This window comes from Mirounga angustirostris, unplaced genomic scaffold (genome assembly GCF_029215605.1).
Source record: "Mirounga angustirostris isolate CCGP_5_RB_7025 unplaced genomic scaffold, mMirAng1.0.hap1 SCAF_4, whole genome shotgun sequence".
NCBI lineage: Eukaryota > Metazoa > Chordata > Mammalia > Carnivora > Phocidae > Mirounga > Mirounga angustirostris.
In genome coordinates, this window is record NW_026991712.1 from 158,800,309 (window position 1) to 158,820,235 (window position 19,927).

The 19,927-nt window shown below is 43.9% G+C and overlaps 1 protein-coding gene across 2 annotated transcripts in view; it reads right to left on the reverse strand.

Annotated features, from left to right (window-relative positions):
• The window catches only part of NFYC (nuclear transcription factor Y subunit gamma), a 65,369-nt gene that overhangs the window by 9,762 nt on the left and 35,680 nt on the right, over positions 1 to 19,927 (reverse strand). For both annotated transcript variants that reach the window (XM_045897967.1, XM_064589361.1), the window contains exons 3-6: positions 12,591 to 12,662; positions 11,074 to 11,187; positions 7,120 to 7,215; positions 1,956 to 2,129 (exon numbers count right to left, since the gene is read on the reverse strand). In XM_045897967.1, coding sequence (XP_045753923.1) covers positions 1,956 to 2,129; positions 7,120 to 7,215; positions 11,074 to 11,187; positions 12,591 to 12,662 — 456 coding nt within the window. The remainder of the gene's footprint in view (positions 1 to 1,955; positions 2,130 to 7,119; positions 7,216 to 11,073; positions 11,188 to 12,590; positions 12,663 to 19,927) is intronic.

Sequence of the window (19,927 nt, forward strand, 5' to 3'; positions counted from 1 at the left end):
AACTTGAAATAGCCATTACTACAGGTCCAAGGAGGGGTGACACAGCACAAGGCCACCCTGAACCAGCAGGACAGAGAACAAAAGCTGGGAGACACTGGGAGAGACCAACTTCATCCCTGCAAGCCTCATCAGCTCCAGCTCTCCTCTGAGGTGGCAAAGAGAGATGAAATTCTTGTTGACTAAAAAAAAAAAAAAATGCATACTGCCAACTCATCACTGAACTTTATCAACTCAATTTTCCCAAGAGGATTTCCAAGGTATTTCTAAATCATTTCAGGAAAATAAAGGCTTGTGTTAGCATGACAGCTGTCAAATCACGTATGGTGTGTCCTGCTGTCAGAGCACAACAGCCACGAGCTGCTTAGGATGTTCAGCCAATCAGAGCCTGCCCCTGGTGGACTCCCTTGAAGTTTGCTCCGTAAAGGGATAAAGCCTTCGGCAGGGAAAGCTCTCACCACCGCAGAGGCACAAGCATTAGCCAAAGAAGGTCCCTTAGGCATCACGGTATGGTGAACGCCCTGAAGCAGGGACTGGGCTGCAATCGATTATCTCTGAACCCCTCCTGCCTAGCACAGTGTCTGGCAAAGAGAAAGCACCCTAAAACTTCTGTTACATGGATTAAAAAGTGAGACAGGGAATAAATCCTAAAATCTTAATTAATATTTAAGTCTACCTCCACCCCAATTTTTTTCTTCTAGGCAAACCCAGCTCCTTACCCACAGATACAAGGCTATCGGCAATGTGTCCTCTGCCTCTCTTTTCAGACTTGCCTAGATATCCCCCGTGCTGACTGTACCCTCCCACCACTCCCTGTGCGGTTTCCCACCTCCAAGCCTTTGCCTGTGCTGTGTTCTCTTCTGGAAAGCCCTCCTTCCCCTCTTTATCTGATTTGTTGCCATTGTTCCCTCTAAGATTCGTATTATTCCCTTCAGGGAACCTTCTCTGACATCCGCTTCTACCACTTCCCTCACGTTTTGTTAGTTTTTTGTTTTGTTTTGTTTTGTCAGAGAGAGAGACTGAGCAAGCAGGGGGAGTGGCAGGCAGAGGGAGAAGCAAGGAGTCCGATGCGGGACTCGATCCCAGGACTCTGGGATCATGACCTGAGCCAAAGGCAGACGCTTAACCGACTGAGCCCCCCCAGGCACCCCCTAGATATCCCTTTTGATGTGATCCCATAACACCCTTTACACATCCCTAAGTGTTTCTTACACTTCCCACGTGTGGTATTATAATCTTTAAGTATTTGTACCTTACTAGATGGTGAAAATTCTTAAAAATAGGGAGTTTTATTCATGCTTTTTATCCCTAGCACACAGAATAGGGTCAATGTTTGGTGAATAAATTAATGCTTGACCAGGAATTGGATTCAGAGCTGAGAGAGCAGAGTTCTCTACAGCCTCTCATGATCCCCAACAAACATGGATGTTACTGCTTTCACAACAATACCACTGGGGAGAGAGAATATTCTGATCGCTACTGTAAAAAGAGAAAGTCCCTTGACACAACTGTGGTGCAACAGAGAAATGACAGGGAGAAGGGGAGGAGAGGGATGCAAGCTGGTAACAATGCCTAATCTCCTCCTTAAAGGTGTAACACAGTCCAATTCCAGCATAGGCACAAAGAGCAGACGTGGGGTCCACTTACAATACCTCCGACAGGGATGTCACTACTCTTCATGGGGGAACGATACAGACGTTTTCCCTTAGCTCATGGGGATCCTGGAGAGCGTCTTATTCACTGCACTCTCCTCATTTGACCCTGAGAAAACCAGGGCCCAGAGAGGTTAGGGTCACACATCACCTGGGTGTCTGAATGTGGGGAGAAGCCCAAGTTTCCAGGCTTCAACTCCAGGGCCCTCTGATGACTGGCCTGCCTCTCCACCCAGGCCAGCCCTTCCCCGTCCCAAACCTAAGTGGCGCGGGCTTGCTGGCAGACACTCCGTGCTGCTCACGGACCTGGCCCTGCTGCGGCTGCGCAATGATGATCTGCCCAGGCTGGATGGTGGTCGCAGAGCTGCTGGTCTGCTGGCCCTGCTGCTGCCCCTGGACTTGGACGGCGGCAGGCTGCTGAGCCAGCGTGAAGTAGTACTGGACGGGCTCAGCAGGAGTCACAGACTGGCGCACCTCCTCCTGTGGGGTAGAAGGAGAGGCAGGTAAGAGGAAAAGAACGGACTCAGCAGCCGCCACAGTGAATTTCCATTCTTCCCCCAAACGGACTCTGTGCAGTTGCCTGCTGAATGCTGAGCTCTCCACATTTGAAGCCAAGGGAAAGTGGAATTCGAAGAGACCAGTTGTGCTAAATCAAACTAAAAATAACAGATTCCATAGGCTTCACAACACATACAGCCAATTTTCAGAAGTACAGAGTAATCACCCATTGCGTGATGAGCTGCAAATGGGCAAATAATTACTGTAACTAAAAACCACGCACCAGCAGTGCTTGTCAGTAAACGCTGTCAAGGCCTGTGATCTGCAGACGGTGCTAATTGCGAGCACTGGGAAGATGCTACCCAAACATCAAGCTCTCGGGCTGGCCCCCAATCTCCCAGATAGGCAGCACTCTCCTTATTTGGTGCCCACCAGCTCTGGAGGGACAGAGCAGGGGAAAGGGAAACAGGGCTTTTCCTGGGCTGGATTTTTAGAATTGAATGTCAGGATTGAGAGCACCGGTAGGCAAGTGCCCAGCTTTTCACAGTTGGGTCACTGAGGGCCACGTATATCCAGTGTCGTATCTGGTTCTGGTTGTACTTAGCCACAGAAGCGCAACCCAGGGGGCCTGAGGGACAGCTCTCCGCTGGGAGGGCTGCCTTGGCTGACTAGGGAGGCCGCATTCTGTCCGATCTGCTGGGTGAAGAGACCGTTCCTTCTTCAGCTGACGTTTTCCATGGCAGAAGGAGTAAACAACCCTCTCCCAGCCACCTTGAGCTCACAGCTGAGAGTGTAGGATGTTTACACACACTACGGCATGGTTAGAGCCTGAGGGTCCGGGGTTGATAGGCCCCTGACCACTGACACAGAGATCGGCGTCTGCTCCGGAGGGCCCTGCGACACACGGTGCCCCTGCCTGGGACAACAAAAACAACAGAAACATACAACCACTTGGGCTGGCTGAGCAGAAAATTAGCTTAATTTACTCACTGCCTTGTTCTGGGCTAAGTTTGCCAGGTTCAAGAAAAGAGGAAAAGACATTTCTCCAAGGTATAGAGATGCTGTGGACTGCCTCAAAGCTCCCCACAGTGACAGTGACACAGTTGGTAATGACCGCATACCCTCACTAGGTTAAGTGCCCCAATCTCTGGTGCACAGTCCCTTCCCCACCATACTTTGTTGTACTTGCTTGTCAAAATTCACTGCCTTCCCTGCTCGAGTGAAAGTGCTATGAGGGCTCAACTCTCTCTTGCTCTTCGATGTTCCAGTCATTCATTCCCTTATAGGAAGGCACTCAATAAGAGGTTGCTGAATGATGGACAGATTTATAGAGTCAGGCACAGAGCTGCGGGTAGGAAAGTGGTTTGTTTTTTTTTTTTTTAGTAAGCTTTATATCCAATGTGGAGCTTGAACTCACAGCCCCAAGATCAAGAGTCGCATGCTCCTCTGAGAGCAAGCCAGGTGCCCCAGAAAGTGCTTTTCTAAAACTTAAGTTGGTAGTATGACATATTCTCTTGAACGCAACAGCTTTTACCAACAGAAAAGAGTACCTAAACTCTCTCTTGCTACCTCTAGGATTCTGTGGCCATGGTGTGGGGAGAAGCTTGTAACCCCTGCAGAACAGGGCTTGCCTGGGGACTGGGGGCCCCGGATACTAGAATTAGGACTGCTGACAACTAGCCTTTCAGGAACTGGGGTCTCGGCATCAAAAGATCCCCTAATGGCCACCCACCCAGCCTCAGCAAACACTTTTAACATTCTGGGTTTCCAAGCTAGTCCTCAAACATGAACGAATTTTCTAGGGTAATGTGTTCTGTGCTTTAGACCCAAACAGTCTGAACCCTGAACGTAACCATACTGAGGCAGAAAAAAAAGGAGGTCCCCTTTATTCTCGTCTAGGTCTGTTTCCAGCATAATGTAACTGTAACAACAGCACCTTCTTTTCAACTCAACTTTTCACCATTATAAATAAAGGTCAGCCTGTCAACTAGCTCTTGGCTATGGAAGGGATAAATACTGATACCCTCCCTTACCCAAGAAACAGAGGCCAACTGCTCTTTTTAAAGCTCTTGAAATAGGTTCAATATATTTATTTTCCACTGAGAACGTCCTTCCCATTTTATAAAAAACATCAATCACTATACTCTAGACCTAACTTACAAAAGCTCTTGGGTAAATGAGAGGGTAGAGAGGATTGAGACACCCCCAGAAACAATTTGAAGGAAGTCGGGGAGGAGGGAGAAACTGACATTTCCCAGCCCCGACCTGGGACTGTTCTTTCTCCAGTTCTCTCTCACTGCAACTGACCTGCAAGTGAATACACTCTCGCTGCCAGACAAAAAGCAAATCCTTGAAGCAACCCTTTCAGAAACCAAAATACTCCTTGCCAAAAACTGTGGCCGCAGGTAAAGAGCTTCTCCTATACTGCCTACCACACCCTCTTAGTTGTTTATGACCTAGGCAGTGCCGAGGACACTCTGGAAGTACCAAGTAGAGGCGCTTAGGCTGGTGTGTGAGCACCAGGCATGACTGCTCTTGAATCACTGGAATGGAAGGAGGCACATCTAAGGTTCGTTTGCATTATGAAGATTCATCCGGCCAATGGAGGGCAAGCTAGCAAGGGAATGATTATGCTTGGTTTAAAGAAATGGGTGAAGAGACAATGACATTTCAATGGGCAGGAACTTTCAACTCATAGCTTTAGTGGGGTAGAAGTCAGCCTCAACTATCTCCTGCTTCTGAATAGTCTTTACTTGCTTCCCCAAAGAACAAGAGAAATTTTCCAAGCATCTCTGAAAAGTCAAGGACCTTAGATCTACAACTCAATATTTCTGGCTAGTTTCTTTCTCCAGCAGTGGGAAATGACACCCTGTGCTAGAACAATCTCGAATGACTGGATCAATCCAGAATGGGGCACTTGCCCAGCTTTCGCAGTGGCCTCCCTGACCAGAGGGCTTGCTCTTGGAATCTTTTCAGAAGGGGAGACTGACAAACGTCAGAGAATGAGCAGCATCCCAGCCTCAGGCCATCACTACAGAGTTGTGCAGCCAGCTCCAGACTGAAAAAAGTACATTCGCTTCAGTAGCCAGAAATGAACTGCTGCCTCCTTCAGAAAGGGTGAGTTTTGGAGAGTAGGCGCTTTTAGAGGACTTAAGGAGGTGCCAGCCAATTTGGAACTGGAGAAAACTTCATGTCTACAGAGGATTAAAAGTGCTATCTTAGAATTTCAGGCCAGCTTTCAGCAATCTCAACCTTTCAAAGGCCAGGCAGCACCTGTCCCCAAAAGGACACCAATCAATGGTTTGAACACCTAACAAAGACCTGAATCCAGGCAGCAAGGAGCTGTTTCAGCTAGAAACTTTAAAAGGAGATGGATCACAGCATTATGAGTCAGGCTAGGATGGAACTAGGAGCTGCCTGACACCCCGAGAGAGCCAGGCACTGAGGACCTGAGGAAGGGACAGAACATGACCCTCCCCTCCAGCCAGTTGGTTCAGCAGACAGCCCACAGAGAATGAGCAAGAGTTAGCACAAGGCCTGATTGTCACAGGGCTCACCACCTTGTTTTTAAAGGGAGCTTCTGAAACAAATTCCAAAAAGGAGAGCAATGGTGTGGTAGCATTTGTTTTGGAGGAAGAGAAGTGGTCTGAGTTCTCATTGTACGGACTTCTCAGAGAGGAGGGAAACACACCAAGAGGAGGAACTGAGCCCATGGGCACAACCCTGCAATGGTTTCAAAGGCGATGCGCAGCTGGGGACGACCGTGGCAGCCTGCCGCTGTAAACATCCGACTGAAAGCTCCTCTGAACACCTTACAGCTTCCAGTCAAGGATGTTTACAGTAGCAAAGACTGCCCAGAAAGAACGGAGCCGCAGTGAGGCGCCCTGCTCTAGTAAGGAGGGGACAGAGGGCCTGCTGATCCAAAGGCCCCCAGGCAGGGTCAGGATTACAGATGTCCTTTAAGATGCCCACTTCTACACTTCCTGACTGGTTATTAGTGCGAGACAGCATAGGAGAATGGTTGTCACTGAATGACTCTGTTCTAAGGATAATATATTATGAAATAATTAATTAAAAACACTTAAAATTTTATTAACAAGATAAAGCAAGCAGAACAAAGCACAGCTTTGCTCCTGCCAGACACTGCCACTATTCCCCAAGTGTCTCTAACCACACCTACTGAGTCATGCAATCCGCGTGCCTCAAACAATGAGCTATACAGGAAAGGAGTCTATTACAATTGCAATTAAGAGCTTGATGCACCCAAGGTGCTGAAAAAAAAATCAGTGTGACCTTTGGAGAGGGGCAGGCAAAAGAGAGGCAAAGACAGATATTCACATTCTTTCCCGTGATTGCTTAGAAAACAGTTTAAGTGGTGGTTCTCAAATTTGGCTGCACATTAAACACATCTGAAAAGCTTTAAAAAGTACTACGGCCTGGGCCTCCCCCTCAGATTCTGATTCAGCTGATGTGGGGTAAAACCCAGACGCTAGTATTTTTTAAACCCTAACAGGTGATCTAATGTATAGCCCGAGCACTACACAGAGAACCGCAATCCAGAGTAAGAGAAAACCCAAGTCCATTCACTCCAAACACCACTGTGCACATAGAGAAGCTGTTTCTTTAAATCTTGAAAATCTAAAATCTGTACCTGGCTGGGAATGTTCTCCCATCCCAGGTTAAGAACTCTGAGAGACTCCCTCGGGTACCGTGAAAAGAGCTTCACTTTACTGTTTGTAACTTGTCTTTCTCATTTTGTCTACTTTCACTGAAATACTACCTCAGAGGCACTGAGTTAAAAGTATCCATAAATGAGTAACAGAGGGAGATGTTAAGGATGGATCTGGTCTAGAGAAAGAAAAGCAAAAGGAATAGCAAATGACTTGAGCTGAGAGAGGAAAAGGAGCATATCTGACACCAGTATGCAAGGTGCTCTTCGGTCAGAAGCAGGAGCGAGGCCTTCCCAGCTCACCTGACGCTTTGGCGGTTTCAGTTCATCTCTTGGAACAATATCGATGAGAAAGTCAAACTGATCAAATTTTGTAATTGCCATGGCGATATCATTCCTCTGTAACAAAGAAAAGCAGGGTGAAAAATTAGCCGGCGGAGAAACTAGTTCACCTGGCTTTACACCCTCCATGTCACAAGCAAGAGAAGATAATGACTCTAAGCCAAACTCAGTGACCACGGCTAAGGCTATAGCTGAAATACGCACAGCCAGACTCACAAACTTCAAGTCAGACTTGATGGACAGACACTGACAAAGATATACATGTAGTTCATGCTCTACTAACTGGGTATTTGAGTCTCCAATTATGACTACCACCTCTGCCGGATCCTACCCCAAGTCCTCCCCACAGTTGTTAAATTATCATCCTCCAGCTAGCAACCTCAACTGGCAGGTTTCTGTTCGCTGTGTGGTTAGCAAGGTTAGGCTATTATTCAATCTTATAACCTTTGGGGATCTCTACTGAAATCCTAATTGAATAACTTTTTACAGTATTTCCAAGTCACTGGATCTATAGAATATTAGTTCCCATAAGGCTATGATTTGTATTTTGTAATTTAAAGTCACAACGTTAGGGGCGCCTGGATGGCTCAGTCGTTAAGCGTCTGCCTTCGGCTCAGGTCATGGTCCCAGGGTCCTGGGATCGAGCCCAGCATCAGGCTCCCTGCTCCGCAGGAAGCCTGCTTCTCCCTCTCCCACTCCCCCTGCTTGTGTTCCCTCTCTCACTGTGTCTCTGTCAAATAAATAAACAAAATCTTTAATAAATAAAGTCACAATGTTAAATCCATGGTTTAAATCTTGTTTAATGTGACTTGAATACCAGAAGTCTGAAGTTGTTACTAGAACTGACTACATGATACTGAAACCAAGACCTGTTCCAATGGAATTCTAAGAGTGATACTCCCTTTCTTTAAATAATAAAATTAAAAATTTTTTTAAAAATTAAAAACTATTAAAAACACACTATGTATCCTTAAGATTCATGTAATTTCACTGTATGAATTTTAAAGCAAAAGAAAAAAAAAAACAAGAAAAAATAGTGAACTCTAGTGAATGATATGCGTGTTGAAGTCTTTAGGGGAAAGTAAACTTTGAAATGCATTTTAAAATAGATCGGGGCGCCTGGGTGGCTCAGTCAAGCAAGCATCCTTGATCTCAGCTCAAGTCTGGATCTCGGGGTCATGAGTTTGGGCCCTGCACTGGGGGGCCCAGTGTGGAACCACTTAAAAAAAAATAGGTTACTTGATGGACAGAGGGACAGACAGATATGAGGATGAAGTGAGTAACTGTTAACAGTAGGATCTGTGTGGTGGTGAGTATATAAACACTATTAACTTTGCTTACGTTTGAATGTTTTCGTAATAAAATGTTGGGGGAGAAAGTCAACATGGTAATAGAAATCCCTAACAATCTCTATATATCACATCTTAAAAGAGGTGACTCACCAGACAAAATAAAAGGGGATGGAAATTTTCTGTTTTTTTCCTCCCCTTGTCTCTGTGATGGCCCCAAGCCACTGAAATGCAAAACTCCAATGTACCCTTCTTGCCAACCCCCAGCTTGATAATAAACCCTCTACCCGAAGCAGGGCACATCTTAAGGCTGCCAGGTCTCATTTAAGATCACTACGATATTGTATCACATTCCTGATGATGTCACCTACTCAAAGCTACCTAACCAGCTCATCTACGGATGGAAATGGGGGGGCGGGAGGGGTGGGGAACCAAATAATAAGCACCTCCAAACACACACCAAAGTGTTCTACAGTTTTTTGGAAACACAAACATACTTCAGTTGGTCTTTTTAACATTTTATTTTGCCTTTCTTCATGCTAGTGATATTTTACTGAATACTCATATTCAGTAAAACACAGAAATATTAAGGATACAGCTTGATGAATTTTAATAAATATATGCAGCCAGGTAGCTATCACCCAGATATGATTATAAAAAGTGTCCTTCTCTCCCTTTCCAACCAATTGCCCTCTCCCGAATCTGAGGCAACCACTACTCTGATTTCTATCACCATAGAAAGTGATAGTGTATGGTATCATGGGCTATTATAATTTTTTTCTCTGGCTTCTTTTGCTTAACATAATTTTTCAGATTCACCCATGTTGTATGGATCAATTGTTTTTTGTTGTTGTTGCTGTTGAGTAGTAATCAATTTTATGAACATATCCCTTTTATTTATACATCCCCATCTTGGTGGATACTTGAGTTGTTTCCAGTCTTTGGCTATTATAAATAAGGTTGGGCGCCTGGGTGGCTCAGTTGGTTGAGCGACTGCCTTCGGCTCAGGTCATGATCCTGGAGTCCCTGGATCAAGTCCCGCGTCGGGCTCCCTGCTCGGCAGGGAGTCTGCTTCTCCCTCTGACCCTCCTCCCTCTCATGCTCTCTCTCATTCTCTCTCTCAAATAAATAAATAAAATCTTAAAATAAATAAATAAATAAATAAATAAATAAGGCTGTTATGAACATTCCTATACAAGAAGGTCCACCCTTTGGGGTATATACCTAGGAGTGGGATGGCTGTGCCATCCAGTAGGGTTATGTTTAAGCTAATTAGAAAGTGCCAAATAGTTTCCCCAAGTGACTGTACCACTTCACATTCTGCCCAGCAGTACTGTAGGAGTTTCAGTCTCTCCATTTCCTCATCAACACTTGGTACTGTCAGTCCCATTCCAGTGGGCGTAAACCAATGTCACATGGTTTTTATTTCTATTTCACAGGGTACAATGATGTTGCACACCTATTCATATGTTTACTGGTCATTTGGATTTTTTTTTTTTTACATTTTTTATTTATTTATTTGAGAGAGAGAGCGCACACACATGAGCAGGGGGAGGGGCAGAGGAAAAGGGAAAGAGAATCTCCAGCAGACTCTCCGCTGAGCAGGAAGCCCGACGTGGAGCTCTATCCCAGCACCCTGAGATCATGACCTGAGCTGAAGTCAGATGCTTAACCGACTGAGCCACCCAGGATATCTTCTTTTTTGAAGGGCCTGTCCAAGTGTTTTGCTCATTTTATTTTTCAATTTGAATTGATTTTGAAGATAACTTTAACTGCATCTCTCTAGAGCCATAGGCTTCTTTCAAAGCAGCATAAAGTAAGTTTGCCATGTTTAGCTGCACTAGAATATAGGTTTCCCAAGGGTGGGGGTTTAGGTCTGTTTTGTGTGTTAATCCCCAGAGCCCAGAACAGCGCTTGGCACATTGTGGGTGTTCAATAAATATTTGTAGAATAAATATGCATGCATCTTTGATTTGGAGGTAAGGGAAACAAAGGAGAAAACAATTTACTTTCCTGGCTTTGTTATTGAAAGATTGCCAGTGTCTTCTATCTGTCACACCCTTCCTCTTATGTCTAGGAAACCTTTCCTCCAAGAACTAAGGCTTGGCTGTTAAGAGAAAGGCCTCCAGAGCCAATGACCAAGGGTCTTCATACCATATAAATGTTGATTTTTTTCTGGATTAAAATTTTTAAAAAAATGAAAAAGAAGAAGGAAGGGATTCCCAGGAAGGCAGACAAGGAACAAAAAGGCAAATGAGGTAGGTGAGATGGATTCTTCCTGGGACTATCCTTTCCTGGCGTCTCTCAAGCTTCCAACCAGAAGTTGTTTACATCTGGAAATAGATTGGTATCACTTTAGCCTGTTTATAATGAGGGCTCACCAAGTGAAGAGTTCAGTCACTGAGCTGTGAAAACCACAACAATTGGCAATGAGATTCTTGGTGGGGAAATACTGTCAAGGCTATAGGGCAGGTCTGCCTCACAACAGTGAAGGAAGATGCCAATTTCACACATTAACTTGACAGAAATCTAAGGAAGAACAATCTTTGGCCCAAAACCACGCAAGAGAAGCGGGTGAAGGCAAAGGCAGCTGCTTGCCCAGTTTCCCCATGTGCATCTTTATTACCTGTAGAGTCCGGCGCTTGTTATCCTCTGTGTGGATCCAGGCTCGAAGAGTCAACTCTGTGATAAAAATCTGGGCTGCCTTGGCAAAGAGCACAGGGGCTTCTGCACTGATCATCTGCAACAGACGTAGGCCCTCCCTGTCAATCACCAACATGTCATTCAAACCAATCCATTTGTCCCTTCCCTCATGCCCTGCCATGGACAATGGGGCAAGGTTTGAAAAATGAGAAGGCGATAGCTTCAAGAGATCCCAACGTAAAATAAATCCACAAGTAGGGACAAAGCAGGTAGCAGGTAGGAGAAAGGAAGAGGGGAGAAGAACATTTACTTTTCTAGGACCTACCATGCACTTTCTTATTTTCCTAATACACTTTCAAAGAAACTAGGGTTTAGGAGAGGAGAAGTGACTTGCCCATGGTCACAGAGCCAGTAATTGGCAGGGTTTAGGTTCTAATGCAAGGAGAGACAATGTGGGGAAAGATAATGAGTTTGAGAACTGATGGATTTAGACAGAATTTCAGGCTTCCCATTCCCATCCTTCTGGGCTTTATTTTTCACATACCGAAAAAAAAAGACAACCTTCCTGTGTTGCTGTGGGAATCAAACGATACATGTAAAAGCACCCAGCACAGGGCCTGGCATTTAGTAAGTGCTCAAGAAATGTAAGCTGCCTTGCCATGTCTGACTTCAAAGTTCAAGCTCTTGATCAAACAAGGCTCTGAACCTTTGGTGAGGTGGTCTGTGCAGGACAGAGCCATGGGAAGAGGTCTGGAGTTAAGGAAGCAGGAGGTAAAAGAACTGGGATCTTGGTTCTTCTACTCTGGGTGAGTCACTTCCATATCTTTATGACGGCACTAATAATTGTTATCCTATCAAATCTCACAGGGTGTCCATGAAAAGGAAGGAGAACTAATAAAAGGGGAAATTACTGTGAACTGTTAGTTTTCTATACAATCACAAGGGACTATTAGTTTTGAGTGATAAGGAGAGAGCGTTGCTCTCTCTCCAAGAGTTGAAATGGGAGGTGGGCTCCTAGGAATACAGAAATAGCTGCCTGCAAGGAAACCTTCTCTGGGGCGTTAAGTCACATAAAACAACTCACAGACAGAAAAGTTAGAACGGGATCAGTATCATTATCAAACATTTCTTAGAGCTCACATTGACAACTAGCGACTGCAATGAGATGCTAATTGAGAAGATGGCACTGTCCTGCTGATTTGATGATTCGTGTTTACCATTTACCCTGCACAGTGAAAAGGATGGGTGATTCAAAAAGCAAACCCTCAGCATATTATCAACATCTGGAAAACAGGATATCCCTAATTTCCAGAGAAGCACCATATAATAATTAAAACTGTTCAATTTCAGCTCACTTAACAATTTAGACAGGAGCCAAATAAAACAAGAGACAATAACGATATTTTCATTCTGCTTAAACTTTGAGCGCTGCAGAAGTGAGCGACAACCTACCCACCATTATAGCTTCAATATGAATAATAAGAACGAATATGAATTCACCTTCACGTCTTCATCCAGTTTCATAATCTTCTTAATACGAGCCAGTGGGAGTTCCTGTACTCGGAAATCTTTCTGAAATGAGTAACAAGAGGGACATACATGTGGGGACAATCAGCAGGGCATGTCAGGCACCATGAAACACTGTGACTGGCCTAGTCTCTCCTTTCCAAAAATACAGCAGGAGAGGAGGTACCGATTAAATGAAGAGAATCCAAGTCCTGGAGCAAAATTCTTCTTAACCCATGCAGAGTTTCAAACAATTGAAAGATTTCAGGATAAACTACAATGCCATCTAACAGCACCCTCATGAAAAGCAGACCCAAATGGTATCAGACTCTTTGCTGGCACAATACAGAGGTGCATTATGAGCATCTCCTCCACACCCCCACTCCCACCAAAGCTTACCAAGTCTGCAATATGCAGGTTAAAATGAGATTTTTGCCTCGGGGAATTCCTTTAAGTTGCCAGTTCTTTCTTCTATTCTGGGACTATAAGGGCAAGGTGCTGCCAGCACCCGACCACGGTGACCCACAGCTGTCTTCAGCCAGTACTGGCTGACACTGGCTACTTCTGGCCTTTGCAATGACACCAGAAATCAGGGAGGAGGGCCTTTCCCGTCACAGCAGCAAAGGCCTTGTCTCCGAAGTTTGCCTGGAGGTGGGGGTGGGAGCCGAAGAGTATGGCGGAAAAAGGATGAATTTATCAGCTGCCTTTTTGGAACAGCCCTGGCACTTCTTTCTTTAACAAACAAGACTGGGCTGGGAGGAAACCACATGACTTTACTGTGGATAGGATTTAGGAAAGGGCTTTTTGACCAGCACTACTTCAATTATTTGCGATTTAAGCCCTTTTTTATTTTGATGCTACTGGTACTCAAACACATGCTCAGTGATGGATGTAATTCTAGAAATAAAAATCAATTCTGCGTTTCAAAGCTGCAGTGAAGAGAAGGGTGCAAAGGCAGAGATTGGCTAAAATCAGTGAAACCCCTACTGGGCCCAGGTGTTAAGTGCCAGATTCTATAAGTGGTCTGAAATGTGACTCACCAAGCCCAAGGTGCTCACCTGGGAATTTGCACCATCACGTTATGGAAGGAGCAGCTATTACTTGAGATTTAGTATAATGAATGTGCATAAGCGAACTTTCTTTTCCAAAACCAACAGAAACCCTCAACTATATGTCAAAGAAGGCAGTGGGGCCTTTTGGAAAAAGGTCACCAGCCTTCCCAGAATCCATTTTTATGACTACAGAAGGAAGAGTTTTATTATGATAAAAGGCACACTAAAACACTAGATACCTCCTCACAAACCCAACAAGCAGCATGGGACCACTCACCTCTACAAACCTCCAACACCATTTTTTTTTCTAATCTTTTCCCTTTCCAGCATTTTCCATGAAGGTAAAACATTTTCCATGAAGTCTCTACTAAAACTAACACTGGAGTGGCAGGGCTTTACAAGTCCAAATTATTAAAATCTCACCAAAAAAGACAGCAGGATATACTCTTTCTGTTCTTATTTTTTTCTCCTCTTTCATTGACTCATTCATGCAACTCAACTAAAAGTGAGTGTATGGTACCTGCTACTGTGTAAAAGATGCAAATCTATTCTTACCCTTGAACAGATTATAGTTTAATTGTTAGAGACTGCCATAGAAAAATATTATAACCCCCTATGCTATAGCAGGGTGGGGGTATAAAATCCCACAGGGACAAGAAAGGAAATAACCTGCCGGCAGGGCAGGGGGAGGGGTTGGAATGAACGAGAGGAGCTGGCAAATGCTCCGCAGAAGGGCTGACATCTGAACTGTGTCTAAGGGATGTTACAAAAATTGCTTGTTGGAAAAGTATGAGAATGTCATTCAGACAGAAGCAGAAGTACAGCAACACAAAAAACATGGCCTATTTAAGTTTTAAATGTATGATCTTAGTACTGAGAGAAGCAGTGGGTAAGAGGATGCTGGACTGGGGCCAGACCCTAAAGGGATTTAAAAAAACATTTAACCACAGAAATCAATCACTGGTCTTCCTTCTTGTGTGGCAGATCACACAAAATGATGATGCGAAACAGAAATGCCAAGGAGAATGCTGGGGATAATTCCTCTGGAAGGCCTCCCAGGATGATACACACACAGCACAAGATTATGACCACACGGTCTAACCTGCTTGCACGTGCACTCTCACTGGGCTTGGTTATTTAATGTATTTCCACATGACTGCTCTAAAATTCCTTTTTTTTTTTTTTAAATAAGTCAGTCAGAGAAAGACAAATACTGTATGATTTCACTCATATGTAGAATTTTTTTAACAATATATTTTAAGATTTTTTTTTTTTAAAGATTTTATTTATTCATTTGACATACAGAGATACAATTTTAGTATATGTGCTGCCGAAGCGAGCACGACATACAGAGATACAGAGAGGGAGAGAGAGAGCATGAGCAGGGAGCCCGATGCGGGGCTCGATCCCAGGACCCTGGGATCATGACCTGAGCCGAAGGCAGACGCTTAACCATGTGAGCCACCCAGGCGCCCCTATTTTAAGATTTTTAAGATTTTATTTATTTGAGAGAGAACACAAGAGAGGGGCGGGTCAGAGGGAGAAGGAGACTCCCCGATGAGCAGGGAGCCTAACGTGGGGCTCGATCCCGGGACTCCGAGATCATGACCTGAGTTAAAGGCAGACACTTAACTGACTGAGCCACGCAGGTGCCTGGGCTCTAAAGTTTCTTAACCAAAGCCCAAAGCTGATAAGACGACCTCTTTCCCCAACCTCAAAGAGAATATTGCTTTTACAATTTCTATGAGACTATTCTTCAATCAAAACCAACAACAAAAGGTCCCAACCTTGGAGAGATCTAAAATGAGGCAGAAACTTACCAAAAAACCCTGCTCTAAGTCTCCCCCTCAAAAACCTTTTGGGAAACTTTTTCATGATTCCCAAACCCTGAGATCCCAAGGGGCAGTGTGTGAAGTGAATCTTCAGATACGCATGTGTGGTTCATTATCGCTGACAACAACCCAGTCTTCTATAGTCTCATCCTAGCTTTCCAGTCACGTGTAAGGATTTACGACAAGCTTACTGGAGAGGGCAGCACTCTTACCAGCCATAGGTTGAGGTCCACTTAATTGCCTTTCAATTCAGTGACCCCTTGTCACTGGCAACCACGCAACTGATGTGAATACCATGTAGCTTCTCCTGATGCTGATCCAAGTGGAAGAACAACTGACACATACTTTTTTTCCCCTACTCTTGGGAGTGATATCAGCAAGGTGGAAGAACAGATTCTCTCAGAAAATTCTCGTGCTCCTGACCACAACCAAAGAACTACATTAAAAATGCTGCCATTTGAAACTGCCAAGTTTCAAGAAGTCTGAATACATTCAATGAGAATCTGGAGCCAAGGAAAAGTCAATGGGTCTCAGGCTGCACTAAAGAATATCGGGAGTTTCAAATGATGAGAAATCTTTTCCAGGCCTACCCAGTCAGGTAGGTCAAGATTCTAATCCTCTCCAAAGCGGTGATTCTCAACCTTGACTGCCTGTTAGAAACACCTGGGGAGCTTCTGAAAAACAAGAGGATTGGGCTCTACCCCAGAGTAACTGAACCAGGAATTCTAAGGGGTGGAGTCCAGGCACCATGTGTTTTGAAAACTCCCCTGATGACTATGACCCACAATGAGGGTTAAAGCCTTGCTACTCAAAGTGAGGTCCTTAGACCAGCAATGACATCACCTGGAAACGCAAAAGAAATGCAGAATCACAGGTTCCACTCCAAACGTACTAACTCAGAATCTGTATTCTAAACAAGATCCCCGTGTGGTTCATACAGACTAACCTTTAGGCGGCACTGCTCTTACAGGAAGGGCTCAAACAGCACAAGACCTATTTTCTAATAGTCCACAAACTTTCATTTCCAAGGTTTTATTTAAATGGTTATCTGGTTTGACTGTAATGTTAGAAATGTCATTGTCCAATCTGAAGGCACCAAAGAATGAAAAGATGTACCTGGCAATTAAAAGAAAGTGGCCTAGGCATCAAATTACAGCTAAGTGAAGGCTGAAAGGGATGGAAGGAATAAGGGGTAAATGAGATTTTTTTCAAGATTTAGCGTTGTCGCCTCCCCATCTGCCCTCAAAAAACCAAAGTTAGCTTTTTCTTCCCCACCTTCAAAAGGTCTTCAGAGGAGTAAAACTCAATGCCAAGAAGTCTGTTAATGTTCCCAGAGCCCTGCTGAGCAGGAATACAGTATTTTGCACAATCATCCTAGCGTACAATCATTTTGGTATGATTTTTAACCAACTTCAATCCCAGCTGAACGTCACCTGAATTTATGGACAATTACAGTGCTTTTAAGAGTGAGAAGAACATAATGGCCAAGTGGAGATGAAAGATAAATTGCTTTTGCAAAGCTCAGACCAAAATGATTGAGGCCAGAGTTCCCAATATGTCATGAAATAGACATCTAGCAAACTTCAATTTGTTTTTGGAACAATCTTTGTCCCAGTCTTAGAGACCACAACACCTTATGAATATTCTCAAAAGTTTTATTTATGTTTGGACAGTCAGAACATATGAATTTTTTAAAAAATCTGTTAGACATTTGGAGATGTCAACCTAAGAGGCTCTAACATATCTGAGGAAGTCTGGTTGTAAGTGCTGCTGAGTTCCGGAAAGGCACAGTCTAAATGCAACATGTCTGGCCACGCTACACAGGCCGAGGTGCAGTCAGAGAAGCAGATGCCTTTATGTGCCACAGGCAGAGGGCAAAATAAGAGTCTTACAAAGGGAAAGACACCCCAACTTTCCTAGATTGTATTCTCAAATTTGGCACTGATGTTGCTTCACACTAAATCTGAGATGGAGGAGTCTGATTCATTCAAATATTTACTGTGCACTTATTAAATGCCAAACTTTGTTCTAAGCGTCTGATGTAAGGGATCCCATGGTAGTGGTCTTTGTCAAGGGGAGAAAACTACAGTCATCAACAGAAGAATCATTAAAGACAACTGCCGTCCTTGCTGGTCTTCCTCTTCATTCATAAACATGAACCAAAACTAAATCCCTCAAAGTAATCCACTTTGAACCTCTGGTGCACTAGCTAGCTGTCTAAATAACAAAAGTTGGTTACCACCACAATCTGCTTTTTTGGCAATCAAACCTGAACATTAAGCCAAGTCGAATAAAAATCAAAGCCGAGTCTTTGAATTTGAATACCCATATTCCTAACAGCATCATTCACTACAGTCAAGAGGGGGAAGCAACCCAAACACCCACTGACGGATGAATGGCTAAACAAAATGTGGTTCACACATGTATATATGGAATACTAGTCAGCTTCAGAAGGGAAAGAAATCCTGTTACACGCTACAACACAGATGAACCTTGAAGACATTATGCTAAGTGAAATAAGCCCGTCACAAAAAGACAAATATTGTATGATCCCACTTATGTTTGAGTTTCAGTTCTGCAAGATGAAAAAGTCCTGGAGATCGCTTTCATAAGAATGTGAATAAACTTGACACTACAGAACTGCAGACATTTTAATTAAAATTGTTAAGATGGTACATTTTGTTGTATGCTTTTTACCACAATTTTTAAAAAATCAAAACTTAAAATACAGAAAAGTTAAGTGCTGAGCTGGAATCTCCGGAGTTTATCCGGCCACTTGGCTGATCCTGGATTTTTGCTTCTACGCTCAAGCTGGAGTACAGACTTGCGGCACGGGCCTAATCCCACCACAGCCCAGGAGGGCACTAGCTTCACACCGGGCCGACTCCTGCACTAAAACCTCATAAGCTTTACTGTGAGATTACCCACTTAAAATATGAACAAAACACCCTACTTAATCATTTCTTTTCCTCCTCTCTCTTACATCTGAGACAGTATAGATAACTACCACCTTTACACTACAGAAAAGAAACAATGAATTTTCAGTGGAAATTCATCTGTGAACACAAGCCACTCTGAGAAAGGCCATGCCAAGTTCAGTTGCTGAAAATGCCCCATATAAACAAACGCGACCCACAAGTACATCAAAATATGAATCTTAGATTGGTTTTTGTTTTTTTTTTTAATCCCTGAAGTCAGTGGGGGCATTTACCATAATGAGAAGTTATTTTATTTACTCAATACTTGTTTCAGTTTACCTCCCCCACAGGCATGCATGTCCTGTGAGTGCAATGATCTTGTCTGTAGGGCTCACTACTGGATCCACAGTATCCAGCACAGCCACAGCAGGTATATAGTAAGTATTTGCTGAGTAAACAAATAAACTGACCTCGTATGTCTGAGGTTTAAAGGCCACTAGCTCTAAGAAAGTGCAAAATTAGTTCTACATTAGGAAGGAGTCCAGTGTCTCCTCTGCCAGGATGCTTAATGCCTTCAGGGCAGGAATGACCCATCTGAAACAGAGAGATCCTTCAGTATTTGCTAAAATGACACCAAAGGGAACATTTTTCATTAAGGAACTAACACTACACTCTGAAAATTTTCTAATTCTAATGTATCACACCTCCTGCTACCACTGCCATACCACTCTACTCCTACCCCATCGTACTACCCACATAGTAACCCCGAGCCACTCTGAACTTCTTGCTGGTCCTCAAAACATAAGGCCCTCCCCTCTGGGCCTCCGGGCCTTTACAAATGCCATACTCTGCTGAAGATATACTTGCCTATCCTTTCCATCTGGTGAACGCTTCTCATATTTCAAGATCCAAAAAAATGTCCCCTTTACTTAAAGCCTCCCTAACTCAACCAGGGAGGAATAAGCACTATGTCCTCTGTAATCCCAGAGCACTTTGACCTTTTACTGCTTCAGACTCATTACTGTGTCTGATTCAGTAAGTATTTAATAAATATTCACTGAATAAATAACTCTGATTGTAATTACTAGATTGTAAGCTCCACAGGGGCCAGGGTAATATTTGATTCTTCTAAGCCAGTGGTTCTCAATGAGATGACTTTAGCCCCCAGGAGACATCTGCCAATGTCCAGAAACATTTTTGGTTGTCAAAACTGGAGGAGGATTGCTGCTAGCATCTAATGAGTAGAGGCCAGAGATACTGCTAAACATCCTATGATGCACAGGACAGCTCCTCACAACAGAGAATTATCCAGCCTAAAATGCCCATAAAGCTGCTGTTGAGAAACCCTGATCTAAGTGTATCTTTTAATACCCAGAAAGAGTGCGTGCTTACAATAGATTTGTTGTTGAATAAATTGCCCAATAGTGTTTACCAGATTCTAGAAATTTGGCAGGGCCACTGAATCAGGACTAAGAAATGAGCTACAGCTACTAAAGGAAGGTGAGAGTTCTGCTCTTCTGCCTCTCTAA